At 37.7% G+C, this 26,630-nt stretch overlaps 1 protein-coding gene across 1 annotated transcript in view; it reads left to right on the top strand.

Annotated features, from left to right (window-relative positions):
* The window catches only part of LOC126481187 (uncharacterized), a 402,240-nt gene that overhangs the window by 282,895 nt on the left and 92,715 nt on the right, over positions 1 to 26,630 (top strand). Inside the window, exon 25 of the mRNA XM_050104775.1 lies at positions 17,702 to 17,766. Within this exon, the coding sequence (XP_049960732.1) occupies positions 17,702 to 17,766 (65 nt within the window). The remainder of the gene's footprint in view (positions 1 to 17,701; positions 17,767 to 26,630) is intronic.

Raw genomic sequence — 26,630 nt, 5'->3', positions numbered from 1 at the left:
GTATTAGTAGAAGTGGCAGTAGTACTCACACCGATTATTGCACTCTTCTCATTCTCTCACTTCATCTCTTGTCATTTTCAGAGGATACAATAAATGCATCTGAAGGTCGAATTGCTATATAATTCTGCTGCTCAAAGGTAACTTATGGAAGGAAGTATTTCACGTTTTCGTGAATCTGACTTGCATGCATCTGTTCAATGTGGTATTAACAGTGCCATTCATCACGCCAGTCAGCCGTTCTAGTCGCCCATTATCTCTTCTGTTAATAGGCATGAATACCTGCGTTGTATTTCCATTGACCCAGTAACATGCAAGTCTATGACTAATAGGATTAGTTTCTGTGACTGACATTTTCTCACAAAATTTGGCTTATCATATAGCAGTGCACGGCACCAACTTTTAGTTGTTTCTTGCTTAATATCACATGGTAGTTTGAAATTTTTTCTGGTTACTTGAGTCTTAATTTTGCCATGATTTCCATATACTCACTGATTCTTTGAGTGAGATGAATTTGTAATGCATATAAAACTCTATGTACCTAAATAACTCTGTTTTTTCGTTTTGACATCTTGCATACATTGATTCTGTGTGTTTATGCTTTCTTGTATGCTTCAGTTGTTAGTGTAAATTCGAAACCTAATTTAAAGGCTATTAAAGTTCCCAATTTTTAAATGTTTTACAGTGAAACTAAATTTCAGAACACTATTATCATGCATGTTTACATTAAAAAGACCAAAAGTTATTGAAATTCTGCCTATAGACAGTTTTAAATGGTCAACAATAATGTATTCCATTATATACTTGTACACTATTGACAGTAACTCATTTGCTGTCTGATTTTGTCCTCTAACCTAATGTCACAACCATTTTGACTTTGAACAGTAGTACTGTATCAAAGCTGGGTTGGTCACTAATCAAAAAGTCGTGTTTCAAAAATATAATGACTTCATTGCTCATAATATGACGTGTTATGGACTAAGAGCAACATGTCATACAAAGATATAAAATTTACAAGATGATTCTGTAATAGTCATAAGCAGACTTTAATCTTGTAGTTATACTTTCTCTTATGCATTACGCAAAAGCATGTAATATCAGCCTCAGTCTTTGAATATTCACCCATGTGTAATTGAGACCAAATACTGAAAACTAACACATGAATACATAGTTAAAACTGCATGCACAATGTAGTAGGCGGCTGACAGAGAGAATGTGTGATGAATCAGAGAGTGAGTGTGTGTGTGTGTGTGTGTGTGTGTATTATTATTATTATTTTACAGTAAAGGGCAAAACAGTGCTCCAGCAGTTCTTATTTTCAGACATAGTTCTCATGACATGAACGATAAATTATATCGAACAGTAAGAAGAGCTCTGAAATTTCATATGTCAAGTAATGATACAGAAAATAGCCTAACTTTACAGGTACAGGATAAGTAATAACAGAGGGTCTAAAAACATGCACTTGAACTGCCATAAATCTGTTTTTCTTAACCTGTCACAGTAAGTAAAGACAACAGAGAATGTTGTGTGAAATGGTATTTGGAATTGCTATTCATCTTGATTCCAAATAGAGAGAGATCCTCTAGGAGAGTAATAAAAAAATAAAAATAAACGAAATTCCAATTGTGAGGATCAGTCTGTAAGTGGGTGGACTAATATTTAATTGAAAGAGCTTTGATTCATTCAGAATGTAAAAAACTAGGAAAAAGTTGGATTTATAAGTAGTGTGGCAATCAAAGAAACATGGTAAAGCAAAATCGACAGTGAAAATGCATAATCAATAAGACCAGAAGTAAGACAAACAGCAGCAATAGAGCAGAAAACGTGAAAATGAAGAAAGATTCGACGTATAAAATAAACAATACAAAGATAAGAAGAATAAAGAATTCGGAAAAAATATCAGAAAACTATTTTTTAAGATATGCAATACTTTATTTTCTCATGAGACAATATTCAGCTGCTCAGACAATTTTTAGTCGATAACTTACCATTTTACTTGAACGTTGCATAACTGTAGCTCACAGAGTATAGAAATAAGTATCACGAAAACATAGTTAGTGCTACAACTGTCAGTGTAAGAATTTTTATTTCCTTTCTATGTGGCACGCATGAATAAAAGTTTGAGTACAGTTTATTGTTCTTGTAAATATTGAGTCTGATATACAAAAAATATTAGCAGCAGAGATTTTGTTTTATGTATCATTGACCGTAGCATTTTTATAATGATAAATATAAGAACAAGTTAAGTTTAACTCTATTTTGTCACTAGATAAGATTATGAGGATTCCGTGGTTGTATTCTGTGCTATAAAACAGCTACCGACCACTAGCTTGATGACACTTTTCATAACACATTTAATATTTTCTATCATTATCAGTTTCAAACATTTATTTCATCATCAGATGGCTGGATTGTATTTAGGGGGCAAACTGTTAATCAGATTTCGAATGCTTGGTGTACTGGCTTTCTAAGTATTCAGTAGCTGATTAACAGTCCCTCTATACAAACACGCTCAATATTTCTCATATAGTATGTAACTTTATTTATCATCTTGTATTATATGACAATTCTAAACTTCGCACAAGAGTTGAAAAGTTGCAGATAACGTATTTGGAAGTGCCCATTCCCAGTAAATACTAGAATTTCTCTCTACAACTCGATGTAAATGGCAAAAGTGCTTTTTCGTTCTAAGTCATCAGAAAAATTTGTTTCATATCTTGATGCAAGGAAATGATTGTATATTACAATGTATACCTCTTTCCCATCATGCACTTTCCACCTAAGGAAGCTATAAGCCAATCATTTCTGATCTTCCTTACAGTATCTTCTGTTCCATGTGAGTTACTGTTTGCATGCTTTTACACTGTTTACGTACCTGAATGCAACCACTATCATTGTCTCTAAGATTACAGGTCACCTAGTATCATATTTTCTTATGGTTATTTTGTCCCTCACCCACACTCTTCTGCACAGGCCTCCTGTCTTGTTTCTTATTTTCCCTGTTGTTAAATTTCTCTACTGTTGTAATTTTTGTGATTTGTCATTGTCTTTGTGACCAGTATTTGAAGTGAAGTCTATACTAATGCTTTCATTCTCCGTCTGGCCATCTTCATTTGTTGTTCTTGTCATCATTGTCGTCGTTGTCATCATCATCATCATCATCATTATTTCAGTCTCATCATTGCCTTTATCTTAACTTTCACTTCAAAATACCATCCAGCCGTCTTATTGTCTCATGAGTTCCAACCCACCTTCTTAACTCTTCTAATAATTTCTGTCGCTTCTTTGTTCTCCAGAGAAAGAAGCCTATAAGCTTGAAAGACAAGTTACTGGAACATGTGTTGTTCAATAAATGAGTACTTTTATCAAGTAAGCTGCCATTTCTGCTTTATTGGTGGATTCATATGCTTAATGTGTAAAGTTCTATACTGATTTTTTATCTTATTTGTTTATTTATCATTTTCTTAATATTTAAAATAAGATACATCTAAAGCTAAGCTCATTTAGTGTCCTGTAATTTTTAAAGTTCCCTGTGAGTCCAGACTTTGCTTTGCGAATTGCCTAAAGATGAAAGCTTGAATCATTTCATGTTCTGTTTCAGCAGGAGGATTTTCAGTATACATTCTTCTACATAAAAACTGGCCACTGCAAGAGGCTAACTCAGAATCGTTCATTTAAGGTGCAAGTAAAGCTGTCTGTCCTTCAGAATTCTAAGCCAGGCCACCTGCACAGTCTGGTAACATTGTAGGATGTGGAAGTTTCTGGAGGATGTATTGCCTTCTATTCAAGCTATTACAGTGCCATATATGTTTACGGTCAACTGGTAAACGTCATATGGTGTAGACACAAGGTTGCTAGTTCGACTCCACTCCTTCATTTATCCTTTAATCCGCATTTGGCTATTTGCTAAACTTATCAGTCTGATGGAACTTCAGAGATAATTTACACCACTTTCAAACCTACCATAACAGCAAAATGTCCAGAAACATTTCCATGGTAGAGCACATGGCTGCATCAAGATCAGAAAAATTTATGGGCGAGAGTTTTCTTGCGCTACAGCAGCCACCCACAACAGGCTGCCTGATGCTAGGCATCACCACATAGAGTACATTTCTGCTCACATTGATAAGGATAAAATTGTTTATTATTGTAGTTAGATTTTCCACATGAAATAACTTCAATAAACTAACACTGTGCAGTAACACAACAAGTGCAGATTCTATGAGCATATTTGTCAATTATCATTTTCTTATTGGTAGTCATGGTATGTGTCTTAAAGTTACTTATTGGATTTTGCATATTTGCAACTTATGAGTTTTGTTTAAGTGTTATAACATAGTCACAAATGGAAAAAGGGCTAACATTGGCAGCACATTGTTCGCTTTGATTTTAAGGCACTGGAGATAGTCTGTAACATTTGTATCATGTGTGAGGTAAGAACTATTAGGCAAACAACATCAGAAAAGAATTTTCATATGTCAGAAAAGATGGTCCTGGCATGAATGATTTTCATCATTCAGGAAGTCTCGATAACAGACATACATGATGAACTGTGACCATTTAATCTTTGTGTGACTTTTGTATTCAATAGCTAAAGTTCAGAAGTTAGATGTACGGATGTTCTAATTGAAAGCAAGAAAAAGCAAAAGGATGACTATTACTGCATGTTTGCATCATTAAGCATTCTTGTGCAGTATTGTTACTGATGACAGGTTATGTTGCCTTAAGGTTAACTTCTTAAGAAGAAATTAATGGCTGAGCCCTAACAAGAGGCAAACACTTGAGCAAAGGGCAGTGTGAACAGGGAATATTTTGCATCTAATGGCACAAAAACGGTGTCGTGCACTATAAACTCCTCCCATGTGTGTTATTTGTAGCAGCTGGTATTTGTTGGCAACAACTGAGACACTTTCCGGTCGCAATGTAAGAAAAACGACCTACGATACTGCATCAAGTTTTGTTTCTACGTGTTTATGCACTCTGCTGATTTCAAAAACAAATTTATCCAGGTGTTTGGGGAATCATCCCTCATGCTCTTATTCTTCTGATCTTGTGTCCTTGAATGTTTATCCTTCACACTCCTTATTGAACAACTGGATGAAATTGCACTTTGGACCAGGCTTGACGAAGTCTTTAATGCAGAACCTGTAGGTTTCTAGTGGTGGGTTCAAAATGGCTCTAAGCACTATGGGACTTAACATCTGAGGTCATCAGTCCCCTGGACTTAGAACTACTTAAACCTAACTAATCTAAGGACATCACACATATCCATGCCCGAGGCAGGATTCGAACCTGCGACCATAGCAGCAACATGGTTACGGACTGAAGGTGGGGAATTGGTAAGCTAACTTAGCATTGTCAGACTGTTTCAGGTAATCTGAAAGAATATATTTTTGATTATTAATTTCTCTCTTACATTTATGTTGTCTTCATTAACTAATGAAAAAGTTGTATTAAAATACACACTTCTTACTTAATACAAATGACTTACAACTTGCCACTATAATCTTATGACAAAATCTATTTTAACAAAGCAAAGTATCTATAACTTGAGCATGCCTAGATTGGCATGAATTAGTAAGAAGATATCAATTTTGGACTTCAAAACAGTCTGTCTTTGCATTCCATCCTACGTCATACTCTCATAGTATTGAAATGGGGCATATCATCATTAAAATAGTGTGTTGACTAAAACAAAAAATTACGTTGCCACAAGCAGAAAAACATATTACCAAGTTTTCAGTATCACACATTTCTTGCCATTCCACAATGTGGTACTGGAATTAGTGGGAAAACTTATGATGGAGAAGTTTTTTTAAGATTTCCTAGTTGGTTCATGACCTGGCTCTCTGTTGCTCTGTTGGAAAAATCTGGCCTGCACCAAGATTGGAATTGAGTTCTAACATGGCCTTCACTTTGGAACAGAACTCCGTTATGTCAAAGCTAGTGAAGAACTGCTACATTCACCTGTACTTTATTGCCCCAGCGATGGCTAGATCATACCAGTTGCAATGCAAAGGACGCAATTAGTTGCAGTTTCCGTGTGGAACAACCTTCTTGGGGTCAAAACCAAAAATTAATAATCTGATGTCAAACTACGACAGTCATCCAAAATATTCATTGGAAATGACAAGAAAGTGTCAAGCTAATTTAGCAGCGTAATTCTGTTTCTTCCAGGAAGTAACTTGACTATCATAGAATTTTCAAACATGTTGAGGGTTGTTGTCAAGTTCCTGTTATACTACCAACAACGGGAATATTTCTACAGCTGATGAGCTCCTTCAGTGCCCCAAAGGAATGGTGACCGATGGTAGGAATACCAGAAGTTTAAGCCAGTGGGTTTCATTTCCATTTCGGTAACTAGGTTTAGGGGCTAATGCATACTTACTAACAATTCATGGATGCTCCAACTGCAAACAAAAAACTATAAATCAGTAACTGTCACAATTCTTTTTCATTTTCTGTATGAGTCATACTGAAAACTGAAAAGCCTGTCTACCAGATGTGATTCACAATTTAGGGTCATCTCTGATGGCTATACTGTAAACATTTTAGGTGGAGAAATACATCTTTTGATAATTGAGACTTCACAAAATGTTTCTAAGATCACTGTCATTGGCGCCACCCTCAAAACAGAAGAACGCAAATCAAAAAAACAACACAACATTGATTGCAAAATGTGGTCTTCCACTAAAAGACTTTGCAAGCTATGATTAACAAAGTAGGAAATCAAGAATGTCTACTGTGCGAGGAAACCATATCCAGTGACTGAAAAACCTGTGAAGAAAATGAAACTGGTGAATGTATGCAGATGAGGCTCAATTCCAGCTTCTGCTAACATAAAAGGAGGAGCAGTTGTTATCAGAATATGAAACAACAAACACAAAACACTGACAGTAATGTCAAGAGTGAGTCATCTGTAAGAAAAACTATAATTCAATCTGCAGATACCGAAAGAACTAGAAGTATCATAATGATTACAGTATAACTGCTGCCAATGCTTTACCAATAAAAGTCAAAAGTGCCTAATTGAAGAGCTATTCAACTTGCATTATGCTAAAGACAGAGAGAACCCTAAAAAACAGTATGTTCACAAAGCTGAGACCCTGATGGTTTCCTACGAACGACACCTCTGGCCTACCACAACATTCATGTGAGAATTTTTGAGGTGTGATATGACTGCATAAATGGGTGGACTGTTTGAGAATTTGTATAGACTATGCATAAACTGCTGATTCATTATTCATAACTACCACTACTTTTAACAGTGGTCATTGCTAGCTGGATTATAGCACATATATGCATCAGAGAGTGACACCTGTTTATTCAAATAACTGTTGCTCAGTATATTTCAGATCACTGGAAGTAGGATTTCAGCAAGTTGATTACTTAACTTACTGTAACATATAGAACCTGTGTGGTAATGATTGTCATTTCATTTGCGTAGTGGATGGTAAAATTTCTTGTGCAATTATCTCCAGAGTGAATTTAATTCCCCCAACAATGAACAACTCTGTTGTCATTTTTGCATCATTAGCAGCTCATGAATTGAGGATTATTGTAGTTAAGTCGGATTATTCATAGTGATGACAAATACAAGAGATGTAATTTCAAATTGATCTTGAGATGTATTTTACATACAGCAGTGCATGGTTCAACTGTAGAGTTAGCAATGTTTAACCTGTCATACTTAATTTACAGAATGGTATGCATAAAAAACTATTGTTGTTGTGGTCTTCAATCTGAAGGCTAGTTTGATGCAGCTCTCTATGCTACTCTATCCTGTGCAAGCCTCTTCTCTGTAAATTATTGCTACAGTCCACATCTACATCTACATAGATAGTCTGCAAGCCACCGAACGGTGTGTGGTGGAGGATAGCCTGTACCATTACTAGTAATTTCCTTCCCAGTTTCACTTGCAAATAGAGCGAAGGAAAAACAACTGTTTATGTGCCTCCATAGGAGCCCTAATTTCTTATATATCTTATCCATTTGAACGTGCTTACTATACTCAACTCTTACCTCCCTCTGCACCTTTTAGCCACCAGTACTAAAATTATGATTTATTTGTTGATGTCTCAGAATGTTTCCTATCAGCCGATCCCTTGGTTTAGTCAAATTATGTCCCAAATTCCTTTCTCCCCAATTCTGTTCGGTACGTTCTCATTAGTTATGTGGTCTACCAATCTGTCATTCACCATTCTTCTGTAACACTACATTTCGAAAGCCTCTATTCTCTTCTTGTCCACACTGCTTATCATCCACATTTTGCTTTCGTTCAAGGCTACATTCCAGACAAATGCTTTCAGAAAATACTCCCTGACACTTAAGTTTATATTCAGCGTTAACAAATTTCTCTTCTTCAGAAATGTTTCTCTTGCCATTGCCATTCTACATTCTATATCTCCTCCAAATTGGTCATCAGCAGTTATTTTGCTGCCGAAACAGCAAAACTCATCTGCTATGTGTAGTGTCTCAGTTCCTACTCTAATTCCTTCAACATTGCCTAATTTAGCTACATCCCATTACCCTTGTTTAAATGTTAATCTTATATCTTCCTTTCAAGGCACTATCCATTCTGTTCAACTGCACTTCCAAGTCCTTTGCTGTCTTCAACAGAATTAAAATCTTCATTTACATCTACATAAATACTCTGCAAACTACTGTACGATGCATGGCGAAGAGTACCCTGTACCCCACTAGTCATCAGCAAGCCTCAAATGTTTTTTTTCTTCACGCTATGCTTGAATTCCTTCTCCAAATCTGTCTTTGGCCTCCTTTACTGCTTGCTTAGTGTACAGATTGAATAATGTTGGGGTCAGACTTCAGCCCTGTCTAACTTCCTCCTCAACCACTGCTCCCTTTTCATGCCGCTTGACTCTTTAAAATATCTGTCTGGTATCTGTACAAGTAGTCCCTGTATTTTATCCCTGCTGCATTTAGAATTCTAAAGAGTATATTACAGTCAACATTATGGTTACCTGACATTGTCAGCAGAAGTGCAATCTCTGATTATGACAAATGTAATCTCCATGTGACAGAAGTTTGTATAGCCATTAGAACATCTGTCACACTGTAATTACATCACAGTATATTACTCAAGGTTTGAACGACAAACTGGAGATGATGCCCAGGCATATTGTGTCAATCAAATAATTCCTTTTGCTAAACATTTTAATAAGGCTGAAATTAATGCTCAGTTAATGGCACCATTTATACGTGTACCATTCAGATTTTAGTTCAAAAGAACAGTCACCCTTACATAACTCTGGACTGGAATGAGACAGATGGTTCAGATTTGGTCCACCAGTGTATTGGACCTCTATGTAAGATGACTTTTAACCATTTGAAAAATCATGTTCGTTTAGATTTTACATGCAAAAAGCACGTTTTTCTGGCAGGTTTTTGAAGCATGCCGCTTCTATACTTTAAACTTATACGAATAAATTCAAACTTTGCGTGAAGGTAGATAAATGGATAAATTCAAAGCACAATGTTATATGTCCAATAATCTTTACCATCGTCGAGATATGATGGCTTAAAGGCAAGCTAAAAAATAGAGGGAAACATTCCACGCAGGAAAAATATATCTAAAAACAAAGATGATGTGACTTACCATACGAAAGCACTGGCAGGTCGATAGACACACAAACAAACTCAATCATACACACAAAATTCTAGCTTTCGCAACCAATGGTTGCTTCATCAGGAAAGAGGGAAGGAGAGGGAAAGACGAAAGGATGTGGGTTTTAAGGGAGAGGGTAAGGAGTCATTCCAATCCCGGGAGCGGAAAGACTTACCTTAGGGGAGAAAAGGACAGGTATACACTCGCACACACACCCATATCCAACCACACAGACACAGACAGACATTTGTAAAGGCAAAGAGATTCGGCAGAGATGTCAGTCAAGGCTGCCGAATCTCTTTGCCTTTACAAATGTCTGCTTGTGTCTGTGTATGTGTGGTTGGATATGGGTGTGTGTGCGAGTGTATACCTGTCCTTTTCTCCCCCAAGGTAAGTCTTTCCGCTCCCGGGATTGGAATGACTCCTTACCCTCTCCCTTAAAACCCACATCCCTTCGTCTTTCCTTCTCCTTCCCTCTTTCCTGATGAAGCAACCATCGGTTGCGAAAGCTAGAATTTTGTGTGTATGATTGTGTTTGTTTGTGTGTCTATCGACCTGCCAGCGCTTTCGTATGGTAAGTCACATCATCTTTGTTTGAGAGAGAGATTGATTTTACGCATGCCACGTCCATGTTTCAGACTTGTGCAAATCTGTTCAAATTTGTAAGAAGGTAGACAATTACATGTAATTAATGGTCATCCTATTGTTTTGTAAAAGCAACGTGGTTCAAAAGAGAATAAAAAAGCCTATGTCAGATCAATCGTCGCCAAAGTCAACAACAGTGTTCTAATCGCAAAATTATGACACAGTAAAGGTTATGAACCAGAATAAAAAAATGCTCCTATTGTACCACAGAAATATGTTCTGGATGGAGTTAGGGATTTAAAAGAAAGGAACCAGCTTTTCGACTTATCCACTTCCCCAGTGCTTTGAGCTCTCTTGGGCCCCCACTGTTACATCTATGGCGAGGGGTGTAAGAACAAATAGAGGCAACTTTATGTGCTTCAAGTGAGTGGGATGCATCTACAATAGGAAGTGTTCGGGAGTGAGGGTACATCTTTAATAGAATTATCCCAGAGTTGGGCTACAAGCATTCTAAACTTTAGTGACACACTGTCTCAAAATGCACTACATGACAAATGCCATGTTGGATGACATGATAGCACATTTAATGTTATATGAAATGACATCACATATCGTGTTACTTTACTTCACATGCTGCATTATATTACATAACATGGGTACTAACACTGACAAGTAAAAAAGTGGAAATATGTCAAAATGTTTTGATTTAAATGTCTTTGAAACTGCCAAGTAAGTGTGAAAGTTAGTTCCCTTTTTTTACACACCTAACTGCGCCCAGAACATATTCGCCACCACCCCCCCCCCCTTTATTTTCCTTCTATGATAAAAACATTTTTTGTTCTGGTTACATAGACCAATAACTAGTTTCACCAATTTTAATTGCCATCTTCAGATCATTTACATACATCAACCATTATGTCACTTCATGTCCACAGCTAGATGACAGTGCACTGCCCAGAGTGACACAGTGGTTGATGTATGTGGATGACCTGAAGGTGCCAATTAAAATAGCTGAACCTAGTTGCCTATGTATGAAATTAACTGCAATTTGAGCTAGTAAAACTTCTCAAACAAGAATATTATGTTTTTTTCTAATGAACATTGTCAAAATCGTCCTCTAAATCTACAAATGCTATGAACGTAGATTTGCCTATATTGTAAGATAAATTGTGGGTCAAGTATTGCCTCGTGTATTCCTACAGTTCTCTGGAACCCAAACTGATCTTTCCCAAGGTCATCTCCTACCAGTTTTTCCATTCTTCTGTAAAGAATTCATATTAGTAGTTTGCAGCCATGACTTCTGAAACTGAAAGTTCAGTAATTTTCGCACCTACCACACCTGTCCCAGGAAAAGTTTTATAGTTCAAAATATGGCTCCAAAATCGGTCTTACCATTACAGAATCAATTTCAAACTTTCCTCTGTCTCCATGTTTCTTCCAGATTTACAGCCTTCTTTTACAATTCTTCAGTCAAATGTTTAAACCATTAGAAGCGCAAAAATTGTACTAAAGCAAAAAGATAAAGTGTGAAACAAGCAGATTTTATGTGCAGTTTCTTGGTAATAAACACACAGCAGTTTTCATCATCAAGTTCCCACATCAGAAATGTTGTAAAAGGCAGGGAGCTCTGTGTTTCCACCCAACAGTCAAGAACTAAATTAAAGTCAAACTGCAAGCACTCTAGGAAATGTGTTGACAATCTCCCCTTCTCTGTTTGGTTAACCTCTTGTTACCTTTAATTCTCTCTGCTTATGTATGCTGCAAATAGAAAAACTAATTTGGGAGGCGCTTTTCACATTTCTTTACAAACCACAAGCAGGAGTTATGTTGTGGTCATTGTGAGTAGATGATACTAACATCTGTATGAACAAAATGGTGTGGGTACTCAGTGAATAAGTTGGTATTATGCTGTATAATTGCTTTAGTGGTGGCACAAAAAGTGTAGCAGTGATTACTTGAGTAAAGGTAGCTTGGTGGTGTCAACACTTCTTATGAGCATCAACTCTTGATTAAGCTCTACCTGTTTTCTCCTGGTCCCCATCCAACATCCACAGTGCACCTACCATGCTACACTGCCTCATGTTTCCTTCAAGAACAAGCAGGAAGTGGAACCAAAAACTCCTAACACTTGAAGGGAATCATGTTGTGAATTGAACATAAGCTATGGAGTGCACAATGTATTCCTTTTAAAGTGATGTCATCATTTTCTTGTTTTACAGGTAGAGAATGCAATGCAATGTCAAATGACAGTTATATCCACCACCAACATTAATGATTCCTCCACCATTGCCATTTAATGATTGCTTTGATATTCTTAATGCAAGCTGTGCACTGTTGTTATGAATAATAAGATAAAAGCTTATGTCTACAAGAGCAAAGTTTTGCTATAGCCCTGAGCTGTATAGCTTCTGGCAAGTATACATTTGACTGTAACAAGACATTCTAGAGCTTCTACAGGTTGACAAATGAATAAGTAAACATATACATATTAATTCTGTAATGATGCAAACTGTTGAGTGTTAATTTCCGAGAAATTGCAAATAAAACTTTTATAACATTGTACATTGTAGTGTGAGTAGAAAATTAAATTTAAATTGTCCTGTGTACCTGCATTATGTACTTATTCTGAAGTTAAGTCCAGCTCATACTTACAGACCATAGCTATAATTTTTCATGAAATAAGTGCTTTCTTCAAACAATACTACTCAACACAGTTTGCATCACACTTTTATTTCAACTGTTTTAGTACTAATTTTGCACATGTAATAATTCTTTATGCACCTCGTATCATAAATAATATTTTTATGTATTATACAACAGGCCAAACATTGCTCACCATGCAGTTAAATCATGCATCACTGTTTGCAAAGTATATCACAAGATCAATCTGAAAATGATGTCTCTTGTATTTGTCATCACTGTGAATAACCTGACTTAACTAAAATAGTCCTCAATTAATGAGCTGCTAGTGATACAAAAATGACAACATAATTGTTCATTGTTGTGGTAATTCATTTTGCTGATAACTTCATAACAAATTGTCCCATCCTTTATGCAACTGAAATGACAGTCACTACACAAGTTCTGTATGTTACAGTAATTTGAATAAACAGGCTTTGCTCTCTGATAATATGTGTCATAATCGAGCTAACAGTGACCCTGTAGCATTAGCTATATATCATGATTCAGCAGCTTATGGATAGTATATACTTATTCTAGAGTAATCTAGCCATCTATGCTCTGATACAACAACATGATAATTCTCATATGAATGTCGTGATAAGCTAGGTACGTCATTTGTATGAAACCATCAAGAACTAAATAGCACTGACTGTGAAGAACTGCTTAGAAAATTAGCACCATGCTCAGCTTGGAGAAACTACTGGTATTTTGAGTTCTCTCTGTCTTAAGCATACTGCACACTGGAAAATTATTCGGCATGGGAGTTTTTCACTTGTATTGACAAGGCATGAGCAGCAGTTATATTGCAATCATTATGTGTAGATGATACTTGTCGTTCTGTCCTTATTTGTAGACTGACTTATAGTTTTGCTTAAGGATGATTTATTCTAGATATTACAGTCTGCGTCTTAGGTTCGTGTTACACATTTCGATGACAATTGCTTCTCCTTTCATGTTAGCAGAAACTGGAATTGAACATCCGCTGGTTTCATTTTTCTTCACAGCTTTTTGAGCTCCCCTTTTTTGATATTTGGTTTTGGTTTACGTGTATTTGATTTTGAACTTTGTTATTCATAGCTTATGAAGTCCTTCTGTGGAAGTTCGCCTTTTGCAATCAATGCTGTGTTTTATGTTCCTCTACTTTGAGGGTACTGTCAGTGACAGTTATCTTAAATCTATAATTATCAACAGATGTGTTACCTCATAATGTTTACAGTGTAACTACTGTAGATGATCCTTAAATCTGAATACCATCTAGTGAATGAACTTTTCAGTTTTCAGTATGCTGACAGGGTGTCTACGACCCGGGAAAAAGCCGGGAATTTTTTCATCCGGGAGAAAACCAGGAAAAACCCGGGAATTTTTTAGAATTCCGGGAATCTATTATTGTTTTAGTTTTCAGTTAAATTTTTGTGATTTTGACTGGTAAGAATCAATACTCCAACAAAGGATATTACTGTATCCCGCTTCTGCAGAATAACACTGCAGCAACAAAACATGAACGAGGGGAAAAATGAACAAAAATAAAACGTAAGTCTCAAAGGAAATGCGCCATATACAACAGCAAAACATAGTGCTCATACAAGCGTCTGCCAACAGCAAAGTGTGTCAAATGCTTCAGGAGGACTATGCATTGCTTCCTAACAACAAATTGCCTCCGATGAGCGTGACGTCACAGCTGTTTACATTAGATTCCTTTGAGCAGTTGCGGGCGGGTTCTTGTGCATGCGCAGTTGAGTCGCGTATGAGTAATACCTTCTCCCGCTTCTGGCTACGGATGTGTGGCTGGGCGCCACTACCTAATATTGCCCCGGTTCGGAAATGTCGTAGATCCGGGGCTGATGCACAGAGCAGTCTGAGCTGTAGTGGGGAGGTGACCCGTGACCCGTGTTTACGCTTAGTGATTTTGCTGTTTCCTCTTCATTTATTGCTCTCACATTAAATGAAAACGAAACGGATTTCTGCGGCCGGGAGCTATCAAATGAATTAAAATAACGTTCGCATGTTTACGGAAGGCTAAAATTTTCTCCACCTTTCTGACAGTCAAGCGTTAATCGCCTTGCAGAATAGTTAAGTTATTTTTGTCGGTTTGCTAAATAGATTTGACTTTTAGTAATCTTTAGCGATGAGGCAGTCAATTTATTTGAAACGAAGTGTTTAATTTCACACTGTTGGTTAGTTTCAACTGTTCGCTGCATTTCAGGTGCACGTTTTCCGTTTTCTAGCTCGCATGGCATTTTGCTATAATAAAGAACCAAACATGGGACAATACAGTAGTGGTAGTCGAGAAAATTTACATCCGAATCTGGACATACAAATGTGCACTTCAAGCCGAATTATGCATTTTAGTATGGTTCACGAAATTCCGATACTCTTGAAGTATCCTCTGATGTCTTGTTTCTTTTGTGACATAGCGCAAAACCTTTTAATGTTTTACACGTACGAACATACGAGCTTCCTCCGTCATCGTAGCTGCGCAAGAACTGGGGCGCCTGTTATCTGGCGCTCTCCGACAACTGCTGAAACGAAGCAGTTTCTAACACGTCACGGGAAAATATTGCAAATGGTGGTTTGAAAAGCGTTACTTTTTGAAAGTAAATTTCCTTTTACAGAAGATGAAGTATGTGCGAGAGTGTATGATGAATTTCTTAAATCACAGAGCGTTTGACTCTCAATTAAAAATCAACTCTTTGAGGACAACCAGCTAGAAAAATTTCGAGCCCAGAAGATCAGAAATTTACGTCGTTATTAAAAATTTTACTGGCACATTTGTGTGATACAACTCAAAGTGTAACATGCGCAAAAAAGATCAACATTATATGTGGAAGCTTAGCTTCTCTTGCAGCTTATTAATCTTCGAGACCACGATTATATGTGAAAGCTTTGTTTTTCTTGTAGCAACACTATGTATATTAATTTGAACCATTAACTTTTTCCTATTTGTATTTTCGCACTACTTATGAGTGATCTTGCTATTGGCTGACTACATCACGTGTTCTATGCTGTCTTCAGCTGGCGAGATCACGTCATGAGCTATGACTGGCGTACCAAAGTGCGTCGCAATCTCGATTTCAGTGCTTTGGAAAGTAACATGCGGTGTTTGGTGGAATTCGAAGTTATACCTTCATAACACGAAACTATGCAGCGTACATGTTGCTGCACATCAGAGATCTTTCCAAAACGTGTTTTCCCCCCCTCAGTTTCGTTTTCTAAAGTGCCAGGATATTCTATGTCGCCATATAAAACCATAAACATTCAAAGTACTGATAAATTTTACAGTGCCAAGGAAAAGTATACTATCACTTAACACGGGAAAATTGTATTTTCACCTGGGAGAAAGTGTATTTTCAACCGGGAAATCCGGGAATTTTTTTTCCTTGTCCATGTATACACCCTGGCTGAAGACCAAAATCAAAAAGAATTGTGACAATTGTTGATTCATGGTGTTTAGTTTGCATTTGGTGCATCTGAGTGTCCCTAAACCTAGTTGCAGAAATGGAACTAAAGCTCATAGGCTTAAGCTTTTTGTATTCCATCTCTGTGGCTGCATATTTGAGATGCAAACTCCACTTATTTCCGAGTTAACTTGGGAACAATACAGAATGTTTGTCAACAGTTTGATAATCCAGTTACTTCCTGGAAGGCTCAGATTTATTGTGCTAAATTCAATTTATATGAAGCTAATCCCATCTTCTACACTACAATTTGTTTGTTCTAGTCACTACTGAGACAATAAGGGAGAGACAAATGCCACAACTCCTTGCTAGCTCTGAGATAATGGGGCCCTGTTCCAAAGTGAAGGTTGCATTGTCTCTCCATTCCAATCCCACCAGAGACCAAGTGTTTAACTGTTCTGTGCAGAGCTACAAGCAGCCAGATTAAACATCAATAAATAAATGTTAAGAATACTTCTCCATCATAAAGCTTCTTGCTTATTCCAATACCCGTTTGTGTAAGGACAAAAAAATTATGATATTGCACACATTATAATACCTCTTTCTGCTTCTGCCATCATAATTTTTGGTTTTTGTGAATACACTATTATATTTATGAAATTCCACTGAAAAGACAGCATGTAAACGCAGACCATTTCAAAGTCCAAAGTGTGTAATTTCTCACTAATTGTGCTGACACAGATACTGTGTTTTATTAAAAAAGGTGGTGTTGACCCAGTTCACTGAAGTTATTTCACATGGAGAATCTAACTACAATAAAAAACAATTTTATGCTTACCAATGCAAGGGCAGGAAACATCCTTGGTATGCCACGCTGCAGTCAGCTAATGGCAGCCAGTTGTGGCGTGGCCACTGTAGGGCAAGAAAATGCTTGAGCATAAACTATTCTCATCTGGATGCAGCCATGAACTCTACTGTGGAAATGTTTCTCGAAGTTCTTACTATTAATGGTGGGTTAGTAATTGATGTAAGTTATTGTTGAGGTTTCATCAGACTGATACCTTTAGCAGATAGACAGAACTTGCTTTAAAAAAGAAAGGAAGAAAAAGATCCAAACTTGCAACCTTGTTTCTACATTATGCCTTTTTTACCACTAGATCACAAGCAGAAACAGCATGGAACCAGCTCGAGCAGTTGACAAGACTCCATCCAGAAACTAGTGCATTATGCAGTGCTGCCAGATTGTGCAAATGCCAGGAATTATAATTCTGAAGAGCAACTAGTTTTATTGATGCCTTAAGTGAATGACTCAGACATGGTGTCCTTCGCGGCTGGCTGGCAGCCAGTTTTTATGTCTAATACAGTACAACTTTAAATTGTTACATTTTTATGTGTTATTTTTCTTGTTCCATAGGCTGTAAGTCAAAAGTTGGTACCCAAAATGGAAATAAGTTGAAGGACATCAGTCATCTCCAAAAGGTAAGAGCTCATATTGCAGATATAATAGCATTAATGAGTAGTTCTCCGTATCTGAACTTGAATGATACTTATATGAGGCATTTCATGGAACAAGCCTCAGGAAATAAAGGCATAGCATCTGTCAAGTTAAAACTAATACATACAAGGAAATGTGCTTTCCCATTTAGTTAATTGTGATAGCTATAAATACAACAAACAAATGAATTTCTAATGTTTCAATGCATGCTAATTTGTTTTTGTTGTTATGGTCGTCAGTCAAAAGACTGGTTTGATGCAACTCTCCTCTCTAATCTATCCTGTGCAAGCCTCCAAATCTCTACATAACTGTTGTAATCTACATCCATTTGAACCTGCATACTGTAGTCAAAATTTAATCTTTGTATACAGTTTTTACCTCCATTCCTCCCACCCACCCACCCATCTACCCACTCCCCTCCTTTACTAGAAGAATTATTCAATGACGTCTCAAGATATGTCTAACAACCAGTCACTTATTTTAGTCAAGTTGTGCAATAAGTTGCTTTTCTCCCCATTTCATTTCAATGCCTCCATGCTTATTACCCGACATACAAGTCTAATCTTCAGCATTCCCCTGTTGCACCAGATTTCAAAAGCTTCTGTTCTCTTCTTGTCTAAACTGTCTTATCGTCTTTGTTTCATCCAGACAAATACCATAAGAGAAACTTCCAAGCAGTTAAATTTATATTTGATGTTAACAACTTTGCCTTTTTCAGAAATGCTTGTCTTGCTATTGCTAGTCTACATTTTATACTCTCTATACCATAGCCATCATCAGTTTTTTACTCCCCAAATGACATAATTTAGCTACTCATTTCTGAAACCTCTTGCCTGTGCATTCAACTATATTCCATTACCCTTGTTTTACTTTAGTTGCTCATCTTTTAACCTCTGTCTAGTGTGAGCAGCATGCCATGTTCCATGCAGACATTGCTCACTTTGCTACTGCCAGACGGTCAACAGTGTGTTTGTGTGGTCTCCATGTTCCAAAATTTCCCTCTGACATTATGAATGGCTCATTTGATGTTGAATAATTCTGTGAAGATTTGTTTTGAAAACAGTGTAACCAGAAGATGTTCGCTGGACAAATGTACGTTAATACAGCTGTGTTAGGTGTTATCTGATATCTCATAAACACAAGATGGTCAAGATTATTTCCTTTGGTGTCTCTTCAGAATTACAGTGTCATTGAACATCTTGAAAGTTTTTATTTCTTCTCCCTGAAATTTAATACCCTTTGCAAAAGTCTCCTTGGTTTCCTTTCCTGTTTGCTCAATGTGCAGATTGAACAGTATTGAGGACAGACTACAACCCTGTTTCACTCCCTTCCCCTTCATGTCCTTCCTCTCTCACAACTGGAGTCAGATTGCTGTACAAGTTGTAAATAACCTTTTGTGCCATATATTTTATCCCTATCTTCAGAATTTCCAAGAGAATATTCCAATCAACATTATCAGAGGCTTTCTCTACAAATGCTATTAATATCAGTGTTGCCTCATGTGTGCCTACATTTCTCCAAAACTGAAACTGATCTTCCCCAAAGTCAGCTTTTGCTGGTTTTTCCATTCTTCCATAAATAATTTGTGCCCATATTCAGTAACAATGACTTATTAAACTGATGATTCAATAATCTTCACACCTGCCTTCTTAGGAATTAGGATGATTAGATTCTTCTTTAATTCTGAGGGTATTTCACCTGTCTTATATATCTTGCATGCCAGATGGAATAGTTTTGTCATGGCTGGCTCTACCAAGTGACGTGTCAGATTCTTCATGTAGTATCGTGTCCTCCATGTCATCTTCATCTATTTCCTCTACCCTTTCTATAACATTATCGCCAAATTTGTTTCCCTTGCATAGCCTTTTTATATGTTCCTTCCAACTTTCTACCTTGCATAGCACTGAATTGTTATCTGAGCTCTCTTATACATACAAGTGTGACTGTTACACAACAAATAATTTAAAATGTTTCACTGTGCTAAATGCTATGTTACCAAACCCTCAGTAATTGCTTTAATCAATTTCATAAGGCAGTTGTGGCATGACACTACTGCTTTTCGGTTTCCAACCTATCAAAAGGGAGGTGTTGAGGGTCTTCCACATATGGTTTTACATTGCCTCACACCGTCCTAGTTGGAACCAGCAGATACAGATAGTTTCAGCAAACAATAGCTTACCTTCAGCATTTGTCAATATTGTTTTAAACGACACTGTAATGGTGCAGTAACTAAAGCTCTCTTTCTTTTATCTCATCTTTCTTGCTGCATGTTTTTACTTGTAAGAATGAGTGGTGAAACTTATTTTTTGACCTTAGAGGTACAGCCCCATACATCTCATTTGAGAAGCAGTCCCATTTTTTGCTGGCTTGAAACATGTGATTCCACAGACTTTAGGGTTACATATATGCTCTGGTGTGTCTCTGTGACGTTTCATGGGTGAGTTGAAGCTTACACTTTAACTACTCTAGGCACTCTTCATATAAGAGGTGAAACATAAGCCCTTCATCATCCTTTCCCAGCTTGTAAACCCTTCCTTCTCATCACTCTACAAATAGTATTCTGCCATTCATGTGAATGTAAACACCTTAGGACACAAGACTTAATTTGTTCCTCAAAGAAAATATCTTCCCTTGCTCTACTAGTTTACCTTTCAGTCTAGAACTGAAAAATGGTATCCATTTCACCCACTATTCAAGCCACAAATTTATCTTTGCAAGCACCTGTTGATGTATTTGTGATGAAATTATTGAGAGACAGAATATTCTGGAGTGAATTTGTTTGCATTGCAAAGCAGTGTGTAGGAATCTGTGGTTCCATGTTTTAAATTTACCATGTCTTTTAAACGTAGTGCTATCTCTTTTACAGTTAAACATATTTGTAAAAATCTTACTTCCTGAATATTAATAGTGCTTTGTGTAAAATGATTTTGAAGCAATAACATCCCGCAGTTCATACAGTTGGGTGATCCCAACTCCCTATGTTAACTGTAGAAAATCCAAGATTGAATGTAACAGTATTATAACAAGGATAGTTGCTACTCACCATATGTTCTTGGCAACAAACATAAATGTGGCAGGAAAAGAACCCCCTACATTTTGTTTTTACTGAGGTGGCTTTCTTGCACAGCACCTTACGGCCTCTTCGCAGGGTCAAATAGGTTTAGAGAAACTGTGGTGTACAAGTGATGGCAACACAGATTAGTGACAGTGTACAATAATTTAGTAATGCATATCTTAAGTGTGGAGAGAATGTGTGGCAGTGTAGGTCAAAGTTCACGTGCCCTGACTTATCTATGAACAGTTCTCTAGTCCTGAATCACTGATAAAATTGATAGAATGTCCTGTTTGGTTCTTCTTGGCAGCAATGGTAGATAAGTGCTGATGCTCTTTTTAGGCACAGTGTTGATACTATCGAACTAACTTGACCGAGGGGAGCCATGTGTCCACTTACACCTGTCTTTGGCAGAAGAATATCGGCTTGGAAAACTGTTTGAGTGATGTATGGCAGAAGCATAACATAGTTTGTGTTGTGTGTGCCCTCTCTGATGTCTTACCTCAACTATGTAGCACCTCCCTGGAGTCTGGCCTTGCTACGTGGTGCCCTTGGGGTGTATGCCCTCCCCCCTGGGATGAGGAAGCTGTTGAAGCTTGTTTCATGCTTCACCACACTTGCTGATGTGTGAATTATGGCAGGTGCACTCCCCTTGGTATTTGCCCCCCTCACCCGAGGAAATTCGTGCCCAAAATCTACCTCACCTTGTCACAATCTATATCATCAACTGTTAAACAATTATTAGCTTTGAAAAACATTGTTCTCCACTGCTGTGTATGCTTGTCTATGATGCACATATGGCTTTAGCATTTTTCCACTGGTGATTTTGTATCATATGGAGTGGCTCTGTACTGTGAAAGAAAATTAACAATGTACTGCTGTGTTAGCTTTGTCATATGAGATAAGAATGTCCTTACAAATTTATCTGAGAATCCATTTGAATGAGCGCAGTTTTGAAATGTGATATGTCGTTTCATTCACGGAATTGTTGAAACTACTGTGATGAAAACTAAGGACTGTTGTCCATAACTATTGAATTTTTGCAAACATTTGAGTGAGAAAATCCTTAGCAAATCTTTTTCATAGGAATTATTGACAACATTTGTATCCCACTTGGAAATTTTGGAAAATGCATCCATGACAATAAGCTAGTATTTTCATAACAGTAGTTCACCAGTGTCATTGTGTGAACATGACCAGGATTATGATGACTGTGGCCATGGAAAAATATTCCCACGGAGGAGCCATTAGTATATATTGGCATAAGTGTCATTTAACCAGTATCATTTGTTAGTCTTCATCTGTGTTTTTCCAGTACTAATGCATTTGATACATAAAATGGCCTAGTGGCACTTTGGGTGTTAAGTGCTTCAGGAATCATCCCTCCCGATTCTCAATGTAACAAAATGACACAATTTTAGACAGTGACAGTGTGTCTCAAATGGCAGTATGATGTAATTTATGGTTACTTGAATAATCACTCTGAATGAATTTTATTTATTTATTGTATCTCGAACAACACTGGATTCTGTGGCACAAGTTTTGCTATTAATGGAAAATGTCCAACACTGTCTTGACTGATGATGTCCAAAGTGAAACACAGTTCAGCAGAAGAATCAAAATTTTTATCTTGCTCTACTGACAATAGTGACTGCATTCATGTGTTGTGATGTGGACCTTTAAAGTACCACACTATTTAAGTTTTGAGAAAAGCAGTGCCAATCACTGTAAACATTATGCCGTTCTGGAAGAAACAGTATTATTGGGCCCAAATATAGTTTCCAGTGGTTTGTGGTCCAGAAATAGAATGAATCTTTGGCCACAAAAATATTCATTGAACTTTTTGACATCAAAGATAATAACAAGAGCTTCCTTTTCAATTGGACTATAATTTCTTAGAGCAGTAGGCAGTCTTCTGTGTGCAAAAGTGATCGGCCTTTCAAGACCTTTTATCTACAAGACTACGCTGCTTCCATATTCAGAATCAACAGCTGCAGTTGCTAACATTTTCAATGGACTGCATGTGATGAGACATTTGGGGTCTCGTAAACTTTGTTTTAATCTGTCAAATGCATGCTGACATTCATTTTTCCAGATCTTTTTTGTTTCAGTATGTGAAGCAATTCACTTATGGATGCTGCATGTGAAACAAATTTTTTGTAGTACTGGTTTGGTTTAGAACAGCAGATAATCACTTGAGAGCTTTGAGAGTCAGAAGATTTTCAATTGCTTCAATGTGTTGCAATGTTGCCCCAATGCCTTCTTCTGATGGAACGTGTCATAACTGGTGGACTTCTCATTCGGACAGTATGAACTTTTACTCATTACATTTTAAATTGGGTGCTCATAAAAGCTAAATACACATTCCCAAGTACACAATAGCTCCTCAGTGGTTTTCCCTGGACAGTATCATTTAGGTAGTTCACACCCAATTGATTGAGTGGATTATGTAAAATTAAGCAGCTTACAGTCCCTCATTTACAAAAACAGCTTAATTGGCAAAAAACAATGCTTAATCCCATAGGGGATCATATACGGTCAGTTTTTGGTCACTTTTTCGGTATGTAGGGGCCTGTTAGCTCACCAGAAATTGTTACTCATAATATCATGGGAGCATTCTGTGTTTTTTTAATGCTATTTTATGTTTGACATCCGCTACTTAGTGAAAAATTGCTGGCTGTGAATGCTGGATCATACCATTCTCTTTTCTCATTCGAAACATGACTTGATTTTATTGCAACTGCTGTTGCAGCTGAATGCTGCAAAACCAGTTTTGCCTATTTATAAAGGAACCATGGCTGAAGCAGCCATGTATTCAAAATTAGATATCCAGGCTGTGGCTGCCGTGACTACAAAAGTCTACTATAAATAATAAATAATTCTACATTTACTTCAGAGTAGCCAGTCATTATTTTATTTCTGTTTACACATTGGAAAACAGAATATTTTATTGGGAACTTACAGCTTCTGTAAGAATCAGTGGCCATTACCTAGCATACCCAACACTAAAAAAGTTTTTGAACACGTGTTACTCATTCAGTTACAAATTAAACTTTACAGGACTACCAAACACAAAATATTGTCACTTAGAAGAAGGTGTAATTAGATGAATGACGAACACTGACTTCACTTAATGAAGGTTTATTCAGCACTTGTACATACAAGAGCACGGAGCAAACTGCCTCCAGCCAGAACACATACAGTATATATACAGCTACAGAACATTCCAGTACAATGATTCTTGACATTTGTGGATACTTCTAGAACATACTCAAACTGAATATAGAAATTAAAATCGTGCAGTCTTGGTGAGGTTTTGAACTCACGACCCTCCATGCAACAGTTTAGTATAATAGCCACTACACCACAGTGCTACTCAGCTTCTTCTGCGACATTGCTCCCTCCTTAAGAGAACAGCGTCTCTCTGTTATGTCCTCCTAGTCCGGGAAAGAGTCATCAATCCTGCATACTCCGACTCCCGATGACTGATGTTTGCCCTGGCGGTGATCTGCTTAAAACTTCCCAAATTTACCGTGGGTTGCAGGATCCTTATAGGGCTTCATTCGAAGGACGTGGACCATATCTCTGATCTTTCGTCGTCATGTGTCGGGGTTGAAACCTTCAACTTCATAAGTAACATCAGACAACTGTCTTACAACCTTATGAGGTCCAAAGTAGCACCTGAGGAGCTTCTCAGAAAGACCAACCTTCCAAACGGGAGTGAAGATCCAAACGAGATCACCAGGCTGGTAGACAACAGGGCAGTGGCTCAGGTTATACCTTCGGTGATAGTTTTCTTGAGCATGCAACATGCGGAGTCGAGCCGACTGCTGATCTTCCTCAGCTAGGTTAACACCTGGCTGATGAAGTTGTCACCATGTCATCAGGACGTAACAGAAACAGTGTCCGTCATTGTAGTCTCCTCATGCCCATGCACCAGGAAAAATGGCGTAAATCCTGTGGTGTCTTGTTTGGCAGTGTTGTAGGCAAACATCGCGAAAGGTAGCACCTCATTCCAGTTACTCTGCTCAACATTGACGAACATTGACAGCATGTTGGCCAAGGTCTTATTAAGGCATTCAGTAAGCCCGTTCGTTTGCGGGTGGTAGGCAGTCGTCATGTGATGAGTAATGTTGCACCGACGGTTTATTTCTGTCACAAGATTCGATTCAAAAACTTTCCCTCAATTCGTAATTAACAATCTTGGGGCACCGTGCTTTAATACAATGTCTCCCACGATGAATTTGGCTACCTCGTATGCTTCAGGGCTTTTGTGATGGCATAGTGTGTCAGATAATAAGTGCAAACAATAATCCATCTATTGCCACTAGCAGACATTGGAAATCGTCTGACGTGGTCAATCCAAACATGCTGGAAAAGCATTTCAGCTGGTGGAATTGGTATGAGTCGGCAAGGTGGTTTCTGAGGAACTGCCTTTCTCCTCTGGCACTCTCGACAGTGTGACACATAGTGATGGACACTGCTAAATAAACCTCGCCAGAAAAATCTCTTGCAGATTCTATCGTATGTCTTAATAAATCCTCAATGTCCAGCCTCAGGTGTGTCATGGAATTTCTGTAGAACATCTAAGCGCATGTGTTCAGGAATTACTGGTAGCCACCTCTTTCCAAACAGATCAAAGTTTTTCTTGCAAAGTAATCCATTAATCACCTTAAATTGTCCTTTCACACCCTCTGACCAATTTAAGGCAAGCATAATTTGAGATATCTTGCCGTCCTCCTTCTGCTCAGCAGAGAGATCCTGGAGTGCAGCGACACAGTCACTATCTTCATCAAAGTCTTGATGGTCTTGCACAGGGTTTCTTGAGAGACAGTCAGCATCTTGGTGTTTTCTTCCACTTTTGTACACTATGGTAATGTTAAACTCTTGAAGACATAGTGCCCACCTGACAAGTCGTCCCGTTGGATCCTTAAGACCTGTCAACCAACAAAGTGAATGATGGTCTGTAATAACTGTGAATGGCCTTCCATAGAGATACTGTCGAAATTTGCACATGGCCCAGATCACAGCAAGACAGTCTCTTTCTGTAGTTGAGTAATTTCTCTTGGCTTTTGTAAGTGTCCTAAAAGCATAGGCTATAACCTTCTCTTTTACATCCGAAATTTGCACCAGAACAGCACTGATCCCATACTTGCTGGCATCTGTGTGTAGTTCTGTAGGTGCTCTCTCATCATACAGACCAAGTACAGAGTCAGTCGTCAGAGCTTTTCGCAGCACATTGAAAGAAACATGTTGAGCACCACCCCAGATGAATTTAGCATCAGCTTTTAACAACACTTGGAGTGGCCTGGCTTTGATACAAAAGTCTTTGATAAAACGATGGTAATAAGAACGTAATCGGAGGAAGTATCACATCTCTAATACTTTTAGGAATAGGAAATTCCATTATAGATCTCACCTTTTCTGGGTATGGCCACACACCTTCATTTGACACAAGGTGTCCAAGTATTTTGATTTCTTTTGCACCAAAGAGACACTTTCGGGGATTAAGTTTCAGTCCGCCTTGTTGGAGACACTCAGGCCCTCAGTCTTTTTATATGATCGTCAAATGTCACTGAGAACACTCTAATGTCATCTAAGTAACACAGACACATCAACCACTTCAGGTGCCTTAGAAGATTATCCATCATCCATTCAAAAGCTGCTCATGCATTACACAAACCAAACAGCATTACCTTAAACTCATACAGGCCCTCAAGGGTGATGAATGCAGTTTTCTCACAATCAGCCCCATCTACTTCGATTTGCCAGTATCCCGAGTACATGTCCGCAGTT

The sequence above is a fragment of the Schistocerca serialis genome, chromosome 5, assembly GCF_023864345.2.
Source record: "Schistocerca serialis cubense isolate TAMUIC-IGC-003099 chromosome 5, iqSchSeri2.2, whole genome shotgun sequence".
In the NCBI taxonomy this organism is placed as follows: domain Eukaryota; kingdom Metazoa; phylum Arthropoda; class Insecta; order Orthoptera; family Acrididae; genus Schistocerca; species Schistocerca serialis.
Note: the sequence above shows the minus strand (reverse complement) of the source record. Positions and strands in the feature narration are given on the sequence as shown.